General features: G+C 32.5%; 1 protein-coding gene across 2 annotated transcripts; it reads right to left on the bottom strand.

Annotated features, from left to right (window-relative positions):
- Positions 1-1,669: 1,669 nt before the first annotated feature.
- LOC143249329 (microtubule-associated tumor suppressor 1 homolog A-like) lies at positions 1,670-19,220 on the bottom strand. Of its 2 annotated transcripts, XM_076498974.1 has the most exons (9): positions 19,144-19,220; positions 11,017-11,068; positions 9,884-9,986; positions 9,352-9,407; positions 7,756-7,861; positions 5,371-5,513; positions 3,953-4,072; positions 3,396-3,493; positions 1,670-1,917 (listed from the first exon to the last, which is right to left on the bottom strand). In XM_076498974.1, the coding sequence occupies exons 6-9, from the start codon at positions 5,485-5,487 to the stop codon at positions 1,737-1,739; spliced, it is 516 nt and encodes a 171-aa protein (XP_076355089.1). In that variant the 5' UTR covers positions 5,488-5,513; positions 7,756-7,861; positions 9,352-9,407; positions 9,884-9,986; positions 11,017-11,068; positions 19,144-19,220; the 3' UTR covers positions 1,670-1,736. The 2 variants fall into 2 exon arrangements, 1 of the variants encoding a protein (XP_076355089.1); XR_013027735.1 differs by lacking the exons at positions 3,396-3,493; positions 3,953-4,072; positions 5,371-5,513; ... (3 more) ...; positions 11,017-11,068; positions 19,144-19,220 and adding an exon at positions 2,884-3,122 and having other exon boundaries at positions 1,778-1,917.
- Positions 19,221-20,142: the final 922 nt, after the last annotated feature.

The following is a 20,142-nucleotide window of genomic DNA, read 5'->3' as shown; positions in this document are numbered from 1 at the left end:
ATTGAATAACATTTAGGTTTCAACTTTTAACATGGATATTTGTTTTCATTTTTAGTGATAGTACAATTTACAGAGTGGAGGAAGCATGTAGCTAATGAGAATTCAATCAAAGTTTAACAGTAATCATGCATGTTCGACGCACGCAGTTGCCCTTGTTTATGTTTTTATTTTGTAATTGTATTATTGTTTGTTTCTGTGAATATACATTTTTATCTTGGTAGTTCTTTAGACCTCATTTGGAGACCTAAAAGATGCTCAGTTACACTCTGTAACCAAGTATATCACATACATCTAGTCAGTAGGCCTAACTGACTACTCAGTAGAATAAAACATTCTATGGAAAATGCCTTAGGGGTCATAAGAGTGACTGTCAAATTTCATTATTCGATTAGTCTATGAGTTGGCGAGTTGTGGGTACGGTTTACTAGGTGCTTTCCCTCTAATCTACCTGGCCTGGAATCACCAGGTGATTAAGGCACTCGACTCGTAATCCGAGGGTCACAGGTTCGAATCCACATCACACCAAAACATGCTCGCCCTTTCAGCCATGAAGTTGTTATAATGTGACAGTCAATCTCTCTATGTTTTGTTAAAAGAGTAGTCCAAGGGTTTGCGGTGGGTGGTAATATTAGACTAGCTGCTCTCCTTCTAGTCTGGAACCTTCATCTAAACAAACGTTCAGTGAAGGTGTCGTACTCTTTGAGCAGAAGGCATCCAATCTTACAGAATAATGGTGATGACCTGTCACTAGATGTGATTCTTCATCTTCACTTTCATCATTTCTTGGGCGAGGCACGTTCAAATTGAGATTATTCTGTTGTTTTGATGTCTGATCATCATTCTCTATATGTCCTTTTCTTGTACCCTGATCATCAAGGACTTCAGAGACACTAGAATAATTGTTTCTGTCCCTTTCTTGTATTAATGACTTTATTGAACGGGATTGTTTCAGAGTACCATTAACAGAATCAGGTTGCTTGGAATATCAAATCTTTCTTGCAGTAGGTTTTAAAGGTGAGGATTCAGTGGATGGTCTACTGGGATTCAGTAGATGGTTTATCCAGGATTTCTGATGACTCTAGGTAAAGATTTCAAAGTGCTCATAAAGATCAAATATTTATAATGTTTCATATACTTAAAAATCATAAATGAATCTTAAAGGTTTTTGAATGTTCTAAATGTTCATTCAATCTTTTCTCTCAATAACCACCCTTTCTCTGCAAACAGTGAAAGAATGTAAAGATGCAGCTGTTCCTTTTCCGTTTTATACTATGCATATGAGGTTGAACTAGGTAGTGGATGTTCCCTCCCCCTCAAACACAATTTTTGTTTTACTTCTGCCAATACTTAAAAAAACAAAAAAACGCCCTAGCATTCTACATAATGACCCACCACATTCATGTCCTGGTATTGGGTATTTGTTTTGGGGCTACAACTTTTTCATTTATGTACTTATCTTATTAACAAAATGTATAATCAAACATTGTTCACAACAAAGCAATTATCCCCACTGTGGTATAGTAAAACAATACATACAATCAGTCATTTTTTTTATGGCAAAGCAGTTGTCCCCATTGTAGTTCAGTGAAACAATACATAAAATCAGATATTGTTCACAATAAAACAATTGTCCCCATTGTGGTGTAGTGAAACAATACATACAATCAGTATTGTTGATAACAAAGCACTTGCATCCATTTTAATACTAGAAAACAATATATACAATCAGACATTGTTCACATTGTAAGTACAATAAAACAATACATAAAATCAGTCATTGTTGATAACAAAACATTTTCTTCCATTGCTTGCTTCAGTCTCCACTGGAGTTCTTCTTTCTCCATAGATAATCGAGACTTTGACTTCACCTCTTTCTCAAACTCCTCCTCTAGCTGTAGTCTTTCTCTTTTTAACTGTCTGCAAGTTGAAATATGAAAGTCAAACTTAGTCAGACCACAGTTACTATCTAACGATTTTCTTGAACAAAGCAAAACAGATCTAGTTTGTTCTTTGTACAAGTTAATCTTATTTTATTCTTATTTTCATGACATATATTGTCAGAAATAATATCTGACAACTGATGGATTATAAACCAGGTACAAATTATTTTAGTATAAAACTATTTGTGGTATGTCAGACAGCTGAAAATACCCAGTTTTGAGCCAATGCTTAAACTAAGGGATTTTCAGTGATGGGACAAATATCATATCTTAATGTATAATGTATAGTTTCAGAGCAAAACCTGTTTTATAATGGTGGCTGTTTAAAATAGTTTCTGTTAAAATAGTTTTATTAAAAACAAGTAACCTCCACATGCATGCATTACATTATTTGATCCTTAAAGATGTGATGTTTACATAGTCTGTCACAACATAACAAGTCTAGGTAGTTGTTTGATTCTAATAATGAGCTGTCATGTTTACATAATTCATAGTAACATGTTTATAATCAAAGTCATTGGTGGAATAAGTGTTCTATTTCTATACACTTTTCTGTTATGCTCGATTAAATTATGATTAGTTCTTTTATCAGATTAGACAATCTTTGACTAGATTAGATGAAATATAGTAATTTGAGTTTATACTATAATTTACTTTCAGTATTGTCAAATTACAGAAGACTGAATGGAGTCAGAACATGGTTAAACTATAGTCTAAGAGAAATACTGAAAAAAGTAAATTAAAATTATCGAATTATTTGATTGAAACTAAAAGTAATTCATAGATTACTTAAGACAATTAGCTAAGTAGAAACACTTATTGTTCTAAAAAAACAAAAGTTAAACCCATAATGGAAAGAATCACTTCTAATGACACTCTGATGGGATATGTTAAGCCTCATTATGACATTATGTTGGATTAAATAAGATAAAATAAATCATACCACAGACGTTAACACCACTGTTTCATCTGATTATGTTAAACAATTATATACAAAAAGTAACTTAATCTAAACTGGATATATTCCTAATGGATTATAATTGAAACAAATACACATAGTTATGATTTGTAAAGTAATTCACTTTGTCAAGGAAAATGTAGTTCACTACACAGTTACACTAAATGAATAACAACAGCTGGCGCCAGCTTTTTGTGTCAAGAAGAAAGCAATAAAACGTAATATGAAATTAAAATCTTAAAAGGTCCTTATAACTCATTGTTGTTTTAATTTAATTTTTAACAATAACTGTACAAGCAATAACGATATCAATGCAAATAAACTTGGAATTAAATCAGGAGAATGAGAAGACACTCCTTAATTATGATTGTGTTGTTTGTTGTTTGGTCATACTTTTACTGTTAACCCGTAAACTGGTTATCGTATTTGATCACAACTTCAAATGATTTAGTTCACTTTGGACTTAGCAGTCATCTATTTGCTGGAACTTCTATTACCTCTCAATTCGAACTTTCTCATCCACCATAGCTTGTAAATCTTCATTTCTTGCCTTTAGCTTCTGAATCTCTTGTCTTGCAGATGGTAACTTCTCCAACTAGTGGTTTAATAAAAAAACAACTTTAATTTGAAATATAAACAAATAAATTTGTTTACATATTCTATAATAATGTAACAATTCTAAAAAGATGGCTCTTTGATCCAAAAATTGTTATAGTGTGTTTAACAACATATATATAGTCTCGAATAATGTAACAAGTCTATACGCCTCACTCCTAACAATATGTTGTTTTTATTTGACTATAATTAAATAGGTAATAAATCTACTTAGCCATTTGATTGTAATGGTTGACTATTTTGTTTAACTATGTTTACATAGTTTATAATATTATAATAATAAGTCTAGATCACTATTTGATCCTAACAATGTGAAACTGTGTTACTTAACACAATGCAAAAGTGTAGTATAGCTGCCTACATTTCTTTTCTTTTTTTTTGAGATACTTAAAGCCTAAATAAATATTGCAACAAAAAACAATAAAAAAGTAAAAATAACCTCTTCCTGCATTTCCAGGTTTTCTTTACGAAGGTGATGTATATCTCCAACCTTGAACTCGAGAACAGTTTTAAGGCATTCTACTTCTTTCTCAAGATAACAATTCTGATCAAGAACCCTCTGCAAAGAAAATATATTCGTTTTATTTCAACACGTATAACTAATAGTATGTTTGATGATGTAGTTTTACTCACACAGATATGTTTTTATTTTGGACGAGCAATTAGCCCTTTTGTAGCTTAGTGCAAATATTCATAAAAAACAGACAAACAAACAAACATTATAGCTACTTCTCATACCTTTACATGTAAGTAATAATATAATCATCCATGATTTAGTATGTTACACTTCATATCAGTGTTTTTATTTTTTATTTAAAACACAATAAAACTCACGAATGATATTAACATATCACACCAGATTAAACGTTAAATACAATACTAAAAAATTAAGTGTTTTCTATAGATAAATCCACTTACTTTATTTGAGTGTTTTTTGTTTGTTTGTTTTTTTGGGTAAGGTTATAAAATTATTAATATACACAGGTATTAAAATTATTCCATTATTTAGTGTAGAAAAAAAAAATGAATATTTTAGCAAACATTAGCTTGTCACATTAGAAAATTTCTAGAATTGTATCCCTTTCATAAAATTACTCCACTAGAGGACATTAAAATAATGAAGTAAAAAAATAATATCATTACTGGGTGGGTGCTTGACCAAGTTAAGCGACAATGAGTCTCATCTATCAGGCTTTGTTGTTAAGACTCAATAGCGATGAAGTTTACCCATTTCTAAAGTCCTGGTTTTGGTTATAAACAATTTCAGTTTATAAAGACAAATACAACATACTGGAGAATGAAGTGGAAGTCATTCTTAAAAAACAAAACAAAAAACACCAGTAATATGGAAGTTGATTTTCGAAAATTATATATTTTATTTATGCCATGTTGCTTATAAGACTTTCTTAAGAAAACGAGTTGAAAATAGAAAAGTTAATAATATGGAATATCTTTTATTTCAAGAAAACAGAAAATTAAGCCATAGAAATATTTTTTGACATACTTGCTTGAAAGTAGGAAAGTTGAAATAATTTTAGTATTGTTTCCACAAAATTGGTAATCAGTTGAAAAAAAAAACATCCAGACAAAATGTTGTAAATGAATTTTCTAATTTTATGAAATAAAGTTGTATATTATCATTATTATTATTGGTTTAATACTGTAGTTGTTTAAAGATGTTCTTCTAAGTGTCTATCTCATTTCTCAACCTATATTTGCTATTCTACACAATGAGCTAGTTGCGATCTGCCCACCACAGGTGATGAAACCCAATTTTTAGTGTTATAAGCCTGCAAAATTATCACTGAACCACTGAGGGCCCTATTCTAGTAGTCAGATACCAGTAACAGATCAAACCTGTAATTTGATGTTGGTGTCTCCCTGAAGACTGCTTTCCATCTGCTTCTGTAAGTCTTGTAGCTGCTGCTTTAAGATCTCTAGAGCTTTCTCATGGCTCTCTGAAGCCTGTTGCATATGTTTTGCAAAGCCTTTCTCTAATTCTATTAAAAAGAAACACAAAGATATTGCAGAACCACTCAACAAACACGGTTGACAAAAGCCATCTCAATATCAATTTTTTGTCTTTTTGCATTTGCCTTTAAACCTCGTACCTAAGCAATAACATCATTTGATGATAGCTAATTTTTAATAAATGTTTCATAAATCTAACCAGGCTGTAACAGACAAACAAAACCTTTTCTTCTCCAGTGATATAATAAGGATTCTATGCTATACAAATGTAAAATTCAGTGCTACTAAGACTTCATACAAAAGTATGTATTTTAGCTGACACACCTAACAGAAATTAATCATTATTCAGGTCTACCTTCAGACTTTCTGTGGATCTGTAAAGAATGAGTTACGACGTGACTGGTGCTAACTAAACGAACAGTTACTTACAATAAATATGACTAACGTTAAGTGAAGGAATGGTTACTGACAACAAGTATGACTGATTTCAAATGAAGAAATGGTTACTGACAACATATATGACTGATATTCACTGAAGGAATGGTTACTGACAACAAGCGTAACTGATTTCAACTGAAGGAATGGTTACTGACAACAAATATGACCGATGTTAACTGAAAGAATGGTTACTGACAACAAATATGACTGATGTTAACTGAAAGAATGGTTACTGACAACACATATGACTGTTTTCAACAGAAAGAATGGCACTGACAACAAATATGATTGATATCAGCTGAAGGAATAGTTACTGACAACTGGTAGCTCACCCTTTTAAAATACTCCTCATAATTTTGAAATTCAAGAATAGACTTTCAACATTTTTACCAACAGTCAAAAGTGTCATTAACAATACAAATAATTAATCCTAATATTCAACTTGCCATTATGAGTCATAAATAAAAATTTCCGTGAGTTGTGACTGAAAGATTAGGAAGAGAAAGCAAGAAGAAAATGAAAACCCTTAGAAGTCCACTGAGAAAAACTTGTAATTATATCTACAAGTGTTAATTAGGAACAATTAATGTACAAATGAAGACAAAAATTACAAAACTTTTAAGCAGATGCTAAAGTAAATAATGATAAGTTATGTAAATAACGTAAATAATGATCATTTGAAAAACCATTAGAAAAATTTCCACACACCATGAAAATTAATCACGAAAAAGAAGAAATAAAAACTAAAACTGGAGTAATATCAGAAAACAATATTTAATAATTGGTTTGTTTTGAATTATGTGCAAAGATACAGAAGGGCGCTCTGTGATAATCATCCCTAATGCAGCAGCGTAGAGAGAAGGTAGCTATTCATCACCACCCACTGCCAACTCTTAGGCAACTCTTTTTATCAACGAGAAATGAGATAGACTGTAATGTTATAATGTCCCCATGGCTGAAGGTCAAGCATGTTTAGTGTGAGGGGGATTTGAACCCATGACCCTCAGATTACGAGTTAAGTGCCTTAACCACTTGGCCATGCCAGGCATAATAATTCATCAAACAAAATATGAGAAACATTGGAAACCAATGAATGAATAAAGATTCCACATTTCAACATCAAAAACCAATGAATGAAAATAAAGTCAACATAAACACATCAGGAACCTGTGAATGTTAGCAACAGATGAATAAAAACAAACCCTAAATGGAGACGAAAATAAGAATGAAATAATAGGAGCCTATGAATAATAATATGAACTTATTTAACACAGACATTAAGTAAAATTTAATATTCTTGTGAAATAATCTTAAAATAAAAATAACAGTCAAGAACAACAAAAATGCCTTATTAGATAAGAGAGCAAATCTGCCAAAAAAAACAAAAAACATTTTGGTTCATTTAATAACCACTAGGTGATGTTCTGTGAACTTATTTCTGTATATTATGCTGCCGAACTAGTTAATTAATGTTTTGTTTCCAACTACCGTTAGAAATATGAAATGTGTTTCGATATTTAGATACATGAAATATTTTTATGTGTTTTAACTTTTAATCTGAAAAGTCTCCATCATTAACATAAATATGTATCAATAAATTAACACAATGACGCATAAAATCTTCCTACCTATACTGATATTTCTATTTTTAAAACGATGCTTTAGATATGTTAACCTAATACATTCTTCCTTTTCTATTTATAAGGAGAGTAGAATTTCAAAGGAAAACCAACATTATGAGAGGTAGCTCTATAGTATTTAATTCACAATAACAATGCTTTATGAGTTTAGTTGCACATAAGTTTTTTATGTTTGAATATCAACAAAGATAACCTTTAATTTGACGATTATGTTGTTCTGTCAAAGCTGCAACTAATTGACTGTTCTGGTTCTGGGCATCTCTAGCAGACAGAGCATGAATATTTTTCAAGTCTTCAATCTTCAGGAAAATATGAAATGCAATTCATTTAAACTGCTATAAAGTGTTTTTTAATCATAAATAATATATTTTGTTATTTGTATTTTAAAACAACAGATAACACCACTAAAGTTTTATGGTTACCTTTTATTTTTTTAATTTCGCACATGCTGCCAAAAAAGACATACTGTTTTCAAGAATTCTATCAATACGAAATTAGAGGGAGGGGGACCTAGTCCTCTGTCATGACCTTATGGAATCGCTGTGTTAAGTTTGGTATTGATATGAAATGTGGAAATGTGTGAGGATGTTTATATAGAAAATGGGAGTCCACTCCATCCCCTTCATGACCTCGTGTCACCATATATCACTGTGTCAAGTCTGGGGCCGACTATCAAGAAATGTGAAACTTATTAGGTTTGATTTGTTTTGAATTTCGCGCAAAGCTACTCGAGGGCTATCTGTGCTAGCCGTCCCTAATTTAGCAGTGTAAGACGAGAGGGAAGGCAGCTAGTCTTCACCATCCACCGCCAACTCTTGGGCTACTTTTTTACCAACAAATAGTGGGAATGGCATTCACTTTACACGCTCCAACGGCTGACAGGGCGAGCGTGTTTGGTGTGACGGGAATTCGAACTCACGACCGTCGGATTACTAGTCGAGAGCCTTAACCACCTGGCCACGCCAGGCCTAACCAATTTTTGAGACTAAGTTTACAACTTTATATCGCGGTTGTTTCATTAAGTCAACTTGCTAGGAAATAAAACGATAAAACTAAATAAACTCTCAAATATAAATTAAAATCGAGTCACAATTCATAAGTTCTCTTCTTATTTTGTATCATTATTAGAATATGGTCTAAGAAACAGCTTTTATACTGGTTCAAAGCTCCTTCTATATAAATCTAAGTGTTTGAAAGTAAAGACGTAATTGTGGTATCCAAAGAAAAAACTTTTTTCTTTTGTTCGAACGATTAAATCATATTCCGAAAAAAAAACAAATTTCACAAAAATGAATTCAATTGAATAAATTAATAATGATTTGGTTTGGTTTGTTTTGAATTTTGCGCAAAGTTACACGAGGACTATCTGTGCTAATCGTCCCTAATTTAGCAGTGTAAGACAAGAGGGAAGGCAGCTGGTCATCACCGTCCACCGCCAACTCTTGAACCAATCTTTTACCAACGAATAGTGATATTAACCGTAACATTATAACGTCCACATGGTTGAAAGAGCGAGCATGTTTGGTGTGACGGGAATTAAAAACAAAGCACATCCAAAAGTTACATCTATCAAACCTACTTCACTAAATTAAGCCTAATTATTCAAACCCACTTCGTTAAATTAAGCATATATACTCAAACTAGTGTTCTACTAATGTTTTTAGATTAACATCTGTTGTATTCGACCAGTGAAGTATCAAAGGAAAATTTAAGAAAACGAATAAGTTTAAGAATTTCATTATGATTGGTAACGAGAAATCAGTAACTCTGAAAGTGTTATTAAACTCACCTCTTTGTCATACTCAGCTCGTAATTTTCTAAATTCTTCATGGTGGTTAAAGGCCACTAAAATAAATAATAGTTGTTGCTGTTGACACACATTTTACTTCAACCGAAATAAAGTGCCTTAAAGAACCTGTAATTCCATTTACTGTAAGATATTAAGCTTACAAGATTTATAGTTACGAAAACAGAAAAAGCAAATAGATCTATACTAACCACAACTAATTCTTGGATAATTCTTCCACCAACGAATAGTGCAATTGATTGTCCCTTTATATCGAACACACAGTTGAAAGAACAAGCATGTTCGATGATTGAGATTTGAACCAGCGGCTCACAGATTGTGAGTCGGTGGGCAGAATAGAGACAATCCATTGTGTGATCTTTTGTTTTATTTTGTTAGCTCTAACTCTCCTAAAATATGCTATAAACTCAAAATTAACGGTTAAGTCTGCTATCCATCTTAATGTTCGTAAAAGACATTAGATTTATCTCATACTGAGAATGACTTTAATGTGACTATTTGGAAGAAAACTTACACGTTTCGGTCTCTTCTTTGTGCGTTGCTTTTTAGCTTCAAATTCAGTTCTTGTATTTTCTCCGCACGGTTTCGCTTCAGTTCCAATTGCGTTCTGTAATCTCCTAGATAAAAGAGCAGTGTCTTTGATAGCTCTATATTTTCAAATTCTTTTCGTTTTGCGATTTTTATTATCTAGTCTAGCGTTTCGCATAGTGTAGGGTGCGAGCGGTTAGGGTAGTGTCAAAAGCGTAAGAATGCAAATTGAAGAGTTTTTATTATTTTTAATTAATAGAAATAATAAGAAAGTACTACAACAGACAAATTTAATGTACGTGCCTCGTCTCTTAATTCAGTCACAGTAGTGGGGAGGGAAGCACAAGAAACTATATTTATTAAAGTAGGTTTGTTTGGTTTCGAATTTCGCGCAACGCTATACGAGGGCTTTCTGCGCTAGCCATCCCTAACCTAATTTAGTAGTGTAAGACTGGAGAAGAGGCAACTAGTCATCACCACTCACAGCCAAGTCTTGGGCTACTCTTTTACCAACGAATAGTGGGATTGACCGTGACATTATAACGCCCCTATGGCTGAAAGGGCAAGCATGTTTGATGTGACGGGGATTCGAACCCGCGACCCTCATATTACGAGTCGAGCGCCCTAACCACCTGTTCATATTATTGGATATACACAAACAGCAAACTCTTATCCTATACATTCCGGAAACTAAATTTAGAATCTGTACACTCTGGCGACTAAAATCAAGGTATCTGTAGTTCGGAATGTAAAATCAGAGTACATTAACTCAGACAATTAAAAGATCTGAATCTGTAATATCCGGAAACGTAGAGTATAATAGTATTTGGAATACGTGAACAACATAAATCATGATATAATGGGCGTGAGGTAAGGCATGTCATTGGCGTCTGCAGTGGAGGGGTCAAAAAGGGCATTTCCTCCCTGGAACATTAGAAACACAATTTTTCTTTCTTTATTCAGCATATTTACATGAGTTTCTATTCAATTCACAATATCACCCCACTCTGGATAAATTTCTGCCGGCGTCTTTGAAGCGGGTGCTTCAGTTTCTTAATAATAACTTCATACAACGTAAATATTTAACCAACATACGAGAATGTTGCTGAGCTCACGTACTTTGCTGAGCTCTTCATTCCAATAAAGTGCTTGAGTGGGACAACGCATCCAACTGTAAATAACAAAAATGTCAACGATTAACAATTAACAAGCATGTAAATAATAAATAATTAAGAAATTATTACAAAAATAATAACACATGTTAAATAATGTCCCACGAATTCAAACGTGTAGAATTCACGGTATCTAATCTTTTTCTTTTTTTATGGGGAGAAGTAATTTCTCGAATAGAACAGGTGAGGAATTTTATTATGATTTAAGCTAAGTTTTCTAAACTAAAACACAAATAAACACTTAAATAATGGAAATTATTATTGTTGAATTATATTGCTAGTTTTGTTGCAACTCTTATCTACATCAAATAAAAATGTTACTGCTGGCTACATTCAACGAAACGACGGTTAAGTGACCAGTGTAGAGTTAACAAATAACTTTGACAGTGCTGTTGTTCGTTAGGATTCAAGATTTACATCAACATTATAAATACCATATGTCAAATTCACATAATGCGATATACTGTTTCAGGTGTGTATAAGTGCATAGTTTTTCTACTTAATTTAAAAGTATTCCCTTTAACTTATAGATATATTGGTAATTTAATTATTATTATTATTTGTCTGCTTTCGTTCGTAAGTTCTTACAATTCCTGTTTACTAGTGGAACCTCAGCAACAATGGTAAGTTTCTTTAAGTACATTATTATAAATGTTGTCATTTAAGCACTGTTTACTAGTGGAGCCTCAGTAACAATGGTAAGTTTCTTTAAGCACATTACTAGAAACGTTTATAATTGTTGTCATTTAAGCACTGTTTACTAGTGGAGCCTCAGCAACAATGGTAAGTTTTTTTAAGCACATTATTATAAATGTTGTCATTTAAGCACTGTTTTCTGGTGGAGCCTCAGTAACAATGGTAAGTTTCTTTAAGCACATTACTAGAAATGTTTATAATTGTTATCATTTAAGCACTGTTTACTAGTGGAGCCTTAGCAACAATGGTAAGTTTCTTTAAGCACATTATTATAAATGTTGTCATTTAAGCACTGTTTAGTGGTAGAGCCTCAGCAACGATAGTAAGTTGTTTTAAGCACATTAGAAACATTTATAATTATTGCCGTTTCTCCACTCATTATTATTATACTTCGTTTAACACAATATGAATGTATTATTAATTTCTTATAAAGATTTTTTAAAGTTTAAATATCCAATATATTAGACACGAGTTAGTAATTTTTGTCTGCGTTTATGATTTTCCTTCTCGTAATAATAATGTTCCTTCATTTTTGTTTCAAAATATTATAATTCCTCAGTCACTTACATGTTGTAAAGTTCGTTATGAATAGACATATTTTACTTCTAAAATATATATATTTTTAGTCCTGAAACTTAAATATGCTGGTTTTTGATATCTTTTATGTTTTTGATTTTTTAATAACTATTATAAAATATTACAGTTACGACAGAAAGTGTTCCATACCCCTGCGTCCCGAGTAGTTTTTGCTCATAACATAAAAAGTATCACGATTAGGATAATAAAAGTAAATATATTATAAATATTGTACTAACACACATCTACATAAATTTTTATGTAAATTGAACGACAAATAAACTGTTTATAAACAAATAACCAAACATAGGAGGGGCAGAAAGTGTTCGTGCGTCTACTTTAATGGTCAGTTGTGTAGTCTTTCAGGTGAATTACTTGGAGCAATCACTCCTCATAACCCTCCATGATCGTTTGACAGTATTCGACTGATATTTTCTTCCATTCTTCTTTACAGAAGGCCTCCAATTCTTGCAAGTTTTTCGGATGACGCTGATGAACCCTGGTCTTCAACTCATGCCAAACGTTTTCAATTGGGTTGAGATCGGGTGACTGCGATGGTCATACCAAAACGCTTATATGGTTCCTCTGCAACCAGGATTGCACATATTTCGATGTGTGCTTAGGGTCATTGTCGTGGTGGAAGATCCAACGACGCCCAAGCCGCAAGTTCCGAGCATCATTCTTGATATAAGTGGCTAATATATCAACGTACTTTTCTCTTGTTCATGATTCCGTTGGCGCGTTGAAGGCTGCCTACACCAGAAGAGCTGAAGGAACCCCATAGCATGATCGAGCCACCTCCGTATTTAAGTATATGGACGGTGTTCTTTGGAAGATTTCATTCCCCCTTCTTACGCAAAATATAGCGAACATCATTATGGCCGAAAAGCTCGATGTTAGTCTCGTCTGACCAAAGAATACTCTACCAATACGTAAAGGGTTTATCTACATGCTTTTTTGCATACTTCAATCAGTTTATTTGTCGTTTAATCTACGAAATAATTTATGTAAATCTGTGTTAGTATAATATTTGTAATATACTATACTTCTATTAGCCTTATCGTGATACTTTTTAAGTTATTAGCAAAAAAACTACTCGGGACGCAGGGGTACGAAGACTTTCTGTCGTAACTGGAGTTATGTTGAAAGAGAATAATATTCATGTAATATGTTCAAAAATGGTTATGGTAAAGGTAATCCGTTTTCTAAATGTAGGTAATTTTACACGTGGTTTGGGGTTCACCACGTTAATCTTTGGCAACACATACATGCATTTGAGACGGCATTACGAGAAGTTATTGAAAATCATTCCCACCACTGAGAGCCTATTTTAACACCGTATTCACTATATGGGAGGAGAGTTGTATATTATTTTGTTGGAAATTGTATAGTACCCCCATCCCTCTGGAATAACAATAGTTATAAACCTTGACCTCTTAAATTTGATCACGTTATTCAACAAGATATAAAGCTATTACGGAAACTGGAAAGCCAACTTCAGAGAAAAGTTTAAATTTTAGCCTCGCCATAATGGCTCATAAAATGTCTCCAAGTTCGTTGTTGTTGTTTTGGAACAGCTCTTTTTTTCTTTCTTATTTTTGTCTTTATTTCTAAAATTATTTGATAAAATATTTCAAATGATTGACTTAAGGTTATCAGGATCTCAATAGCAATATTCCGCAAAGAAAAAAATTCTTATAATACTTTTAATTCTCAATGTAAAAAAGTTGAGGCTCTTACTTATTTCACAAACCAGTTAAACATGCAAATCTCTTGTGCTGAGATCCAAACGTTAACACTTTTACACTTAAAATGTATTTTTGATAGGTATCTATCTCCTATCACACAAATCTATCTCAATTACTCTTTGCACTCTAAGCTTTGCTAAAAAAATATTTTTGCAATGAGTGCATCAGTCTTTATACCCTATCAACTTCATGCTTTTTCTAAACATGTGCATATCATGTGACTGTTCTCCACCAGTAGTAGCACATCTGTCTCCCTCTACTATTCCTTTGTAATCCTCACTTACAAGAATTGACCTGTTCTAAAAGAAGAACACCAGCCATGAAGAGGGTGGGTGTGAATTACCTATGGGAAATTATATTTTGGTTTTAAAAAATAATTTCTGATATGGTATTATTTCCACTCTGTAAAGGTAAAAGGGGTAGTTAAGAAGCACAGCAGAATAACTAACTATCCAGAATGAACAGGTGCACTCTAAAATGAATAAATCACATAAATGGGGTACTTCTGAAACAGGTATGCTCTTTGCACGGGAAGTTGGAAATTAAAGTAGAATGTGTGAAAAATGGATCAATAGGTGCAAGCATTAGTCATGTATAAATGTAAGTATAATGAACTATATACTTTCTCACCCTCAACTGGACAGATTCTATAACTCATTTGTAACCACAAGTTTGTGGATAGGGCATGTAGACCAATATATACACATGTATGTGTGTATATATGCACACACACACATACACCAACAACCAACTGTAAGTAGAAAACCATCATTGTTTGTTCTCTTGTCTTCCTGAGAGACAATCAGTCACACTTTGATGGTGTTACAGAACAGTTGCCATCTCCCTTTTTCATTATGGGAGATTTTAATAGACACTCCCCTGTGAGGTAATACTAATATATACATGAGGGATTGTTCCATTGAAAATATGTTCTCAGATTGCAACCTATCTCTCTTCAGTAGTGGTTTTTTTTCCCTATTTCCATGCACCTAGTCATTCTTTTACTGCTGTGGATCTACATATCTATCTGTTCTCCTTCACTTTTCTTGGAGAGTTGACAATGGTAAGTGGAACAGTGAAACTACCCATTGTTTTAAGAGAGAATGGCTGTGGTCAGTGCCCTCTTACTTGAGCGCGATGGTGGAAGTTGGACCAGGTTGACTGACTTTTTTTACCTCTCTTTTGGAACTTGGTCCTGCAGTCTTTAGTCTTCCATGCAGTAAGTAATTGCATCATTCAAACAGCTGTCAGCATGTCAACTGCATAATATTTCAATAAAAGTTATTTTCTCATTGTTTAGTAAGAAGAGGTATCATCCAATTTTCACAACATCAGTAATTGGAAAAACATTACAATGTATCTAAGAATGGTTTTGTAGTAGTATTGACATCATTGTTGTTTAATGAAAGGATAGATCAAAAGAAATCTGTATTATGTCATATTGAAAGAAATAATGGTGTCTGTAACTGTTTGCTAACAACAGCTTAGCATTCTTATGTTAGTTCCTGTTAAACTATGTTGAAGCATACTAAATGACCCTATCCATCTGTTAATAGGATTAAAAATTATATATTTCTATATCAGTTCCTGTTGAACAAGTCAGAAATTGTGTTATTATCACGATTAAAAGTGATGTAACATAAACAGTTGCCTGTTGAAAAGTCTAGGAATATGTCAAACAGTTTCTTTCAAGGTTAAACATTGGTTCATGTTGTACAATCTTGGAGTTAAACAGCTGATACCAAAACTAAACGTTAGTTATTTTCAACAAATTTCAGACATAGAAACAGCTGGTACAAAACCTAAACAAACTTGAGACACACAGTTACTACCACTTCTAAGCATTACTTCCTGTTGAACACAAGTAACACATATTAAAAGCTGTTACCAAGATTTGTTAATTTCTTCAATACTCTTTGTGTTGAATTTCTTTAAACAGAGAATGAGATTATCATTGAAAGGTTTGTAAAAGATGATCTCATTTTGTTTTTTCTCTTAAATATACAGATCTTTTTAGACATCATTACTGGCATTTCCACATCTACATTTGCTGCTAACGTACATTACAAATGCACTGAAAGATCTTTCTATTTACATTTTAATTCTTTCTATCCTTCTTGGTACAAACACTACCTTTAAGGGTCAATTCCTACATTTGAGATGTCTATACTCTAACAGTACAAATGATATTACTCGTTATTTCTAGACATCAGAATTATCCCAACAACACCAATAAAAGGGCTAAACTTGCCACAATCTTTATTGCAAGCTGTCTCTGGTCTAAAGACAAACCACATAGTGACAGAGATTCTTTAGTCTTTACATACCTTCCTTCAACTAGACAGAGTAGTAGAACTGTCCAATGCAACATTACCTTACTGACAAGAGATAACACATCTCTCAACATTTTTATCATTCCAGATTCAGTTTCTTTTAAATGTAAAAGGAATTTCAAAGACTGTCCAGTACATTCCAAATTACAGACAGAATCAATCACCTTCATATGTACAAACTGACAGAACTGGTCTGTGTTGGCAAGCTATTTGTCTTGCATGTGATTATATCACTAACTTATTGAATCTCTCCAGTTCTACCTTTCATGTAAAAGACCAATTTAAATCAGAGTGCATTATTTATCCACTTGCTTTACTAGATGTAAACATCTCTGACTTGTACGCAATGACACCCTTAAACCCTCAGTTCCCAAACACCTCAACTTTCCAAATCACAATGGTATCAGTGACATGAGTGTACTGGTATTATGACATGATCCCCACAAAAAAGTATCATTGCAAAATCGAAGAACATAAACTTATATTTAACTAAATTTTTTCACCACATGAAATTAATAAATGTTTTTTAAAGTGATTATTATCTTCCTTGTATTTCACTTTTCCACTCCTGTTACCATGACATCATATACATATATTCACTGATCAATATTCTTTTTATTATAAAATTCTTTTTTTACTTATGGAAAAATGTTATTTACAGAGTTGTGAGAGCATCATACAGTTTTTTATATATTTTTTCGCTTGTGTATGTTATAAATGAAACTAGTCATAAACTGTCAATGACATATATAATAGTTTTTATTTTCTTTATACAAACAGACAAAGAAAGATAACAGCTCTTGCACATCAATTAAAAGCACAAAAAATGTTTGTTCTGAGATTTTTTTCAAATAATTTATGAACAAGCTTATATAAATTAGTGACAGGTTACAATGGCTGTGGAATAGTGTATCCAGTGTAGTTAAACAGAATGAACAATTGTCAGTGTTAGATTTTACTTCTTACAGTGGAGTTACCCTGGGTGTAATAATGTCTCCACTAATAAATAATATGAAATTGAAAAGTCCCATTATTCATTTGTTTCTGCTATATAGTGCTAATCATAGTACAGTATATATGCACCACTTACATATTGGATTTGCTTCTTTTTATATAACTTCTGTTTGTGTATGTATGTGGTTTATTAAGAAATTCCCAAATTTTAGTAATATGTGCACTGTTGTAACAAGTAAAATATATAGAGGATAATGTAATTTAAAATAATGCATTCACCACTAATTGATTCATTGCTATTGTGATATAATGCAGTTTGCAACTTAATTATTCATATATGTTTATCTGAAATTTAATAGTCGGGTCACATTTATAAAAATAATTTATATGATCACAGTGAATTAAGATGCAAAGTCCATCCAATTTATAAGACTTAAATTGGAAAACGTTTAACAAAGTACAGTGATGTTTTTTAAATTATTGTGATACACCAATTGCTTCCACAAATTCTGAATAAACTTTATCATAAACCTAACTTTGTGGGTGAACAATAAAATATTAGATAACACTGCATGTGTGTGAAAGTCAGCATCTGTGTGTGTAATCTTATAGCAGAAAGTACATTTGTTTTTATTCAGAACATTTACTTTTCTTGTAACGTTTTCAAATGCATTTTGGAACACAAACTCATCCACATAAGAAAAAGCCTCGAATTAAGACAAATAATATTTTTGTTTTAAAATTTCTCTGATCATCTTTTCAGGTGAAATTAAGAGCATGGTCATTTCTACACATAACCAAACCAGAAAAAAATTGTTTCCATAAAACTAAAATGTAGAGATTATACAATTAATCTGAGAGTTACCTATGGAAGTCATCAAATCCATTAGTTGCAAAAAGTTGGGTACACCATAAACGAAACATCTGAGTAAACTGAGGGTTCAGTACATTATAAACAAAAATATAAAGTATAAAGAGGGTTGAGTGCATTTTACTAAGATAATTCTGAATAATCCCTTTAAGAAATGTTGCAATAGCCATAGCAGATATAAGTAGTGGTTAAAAGGCATGTAAGTGAAGGACATTTATAACTTGTTTGGTGTCATAGGAACTACAACGCTATCAAAACATGGTCACTTTTAGAAAGGTTATTTAACACCCCTTTTCTACACAAAATTTTCACATTGGAAAACAAAGGAATACATGTACAGATCAACTTGGAACGTCAAGACCATCCAAAAAGAGACCTGAAAGAAGTCATACCCCTCACCCATGGTACAGAAAGTGCAGCATCTTGCAACAGATGAGAAAACATCAACATGGATGTCAGTCAGTAACAAAATGCATCTTCATCAGCGTGTAACATAATAAAAGAGTATGCCCATCTCAGAAGTGCCAGAAGCCACATATACGCATGCTATTTCACAATAAATCCATTCAATAATTGCATATCTAAAGCATTTGGAGACAAACAATGACATAACAGTCAAATCATCCATAGATCAGACTGATGGAGAATTATCATCCTTATACATTGAGATTGATTAAAGAAAGGAGACAATGAGTAGTGGTGTATTCTTTACACAACTGTCTTACAATAGAACCTTTTCCAATAGAAACTATGTTTGACCATCAGACATTATTTGACTGTAACAATATTGTGATGTATTCAACCTCTCTATATTAAGATAATTGTTTTATTCTAGTTGTTAGAGATCATCCGTTATTGTTAGAGGCTAACATATAAAATTAATAACTACTACTCACATTCTGTACAGATCCTGGCCTAGCATAGTGGTAAAATCCCTTAACTGGCCAAGTCTCATCCACTTTCTCTTTTGAAGTTCGGTGCTTGTTTCTGCATAAAGAAATCACAACAGACCAAAAATGTATTTTCTAAGGTTTCTAACATCATTTCTGTCTAAAAGTTTTTCCTATACTATTTAGTTACTACATTATTTAATATAGAGTGAGAACTTTCTCGGTTTACTCAGGATAAGTTGGTGTGTGGGGAAGATAAAATTTGACAATACACTTTCGTATACTCAGACGAATTGCATACGTTAATATCAATCCACTAAGGTCTTTTTAAGATTGTTTCTAATACAAAGCTGCAATTTTCTCTCTTGAATTGTCTCCCAGTAGCACAGTGGTATGTCTTGGGATTCACAGCACTAGAAACCGGATTTTCGATACCCGTAATGACCGTGGTGGAGCTTGTGCCTAATTCTAAACAAACAGTCTTGACTTGTAAGTGTGCATTCTGTGTGCTGTATTTTTGTGTGTATTTAACGTTTATCAAATTGTTTTCCAAAAGTGTATTGTTGTGATATATTGAAAGTAGCCCATGAATTCTCCATGAGAGGTCATTTAGGAGTCAGCAAGACATGTGACAAAATTACAAGACATTTCTTTTGGCTAAAAATTAGGCAAGAGATTTCTCGGTTTTGAAAACTTTTCATATCCGTCAATTGGTCAGAAAACCTTACCAGAAAATCCCCATTGCTCTTTTAAAACCTGTCCCAACTTTCGAAAAACACCTAGATCATGTGATTATTAATTATGTTATGGTAATAAGATAACATTTGTGTCTGAGCACATTCACGTGCTGTGTAAATTTAGTCTCATATGGTTGTTTGTATTAATTGTCATGACATTTGAAACTGTATAATTTTTTGACAGTGCACTGTACTTAATGTGTGTATATATATACATATATAAGTAAAAATTGTCTTACGTCAATTTTTAAATGTCTAAGGAATGAGG

Source organism: Tachypleus tridentatus, chromosome 4, assembly GCF_004210375.1.
Source record: "Tachypleus tridentatus isolate NWPU-2018 chromosome 4, ASM421037v1, whole genome shotgun sequence".
NCBI lineage: Eukaryota > Metazoa > Arthropoda > Merostomata > Xiphosura > Limulidae > Tachypleus > Tachypleus tridentatus.
The sequence above is the reverse complement of the archived record's forward strand: the minus strand, read 5'-3'. Positions and strand labels throughout refer to the sequence as shown.

Bases quoted from the DNA above. Each gene is read 5' to 3' on its own strand.
- LOC143249329 (XM_076498974.1), bottom strand. From the start codon at position 5,487: ATGCAACAGGCTTCAGAGAGCCATGAGAAAGCTCTAGAGATCTTAAAG. The intron at 3,494-3,952 runs GTTATTTTTACT...TTAAACCACTAG, and splicing joins ACCTGGAAATGCAGGAAGAG to TTGGAGAAGTTACCATCTGC. The intron at 1,918-3,395 runs GTAATAGAAGTT...TTCAACTTGCAG, and splicing joins GAGAAAGTTCGAATTGAGAG to ACAGTTAAAAAGAGAAAGAC.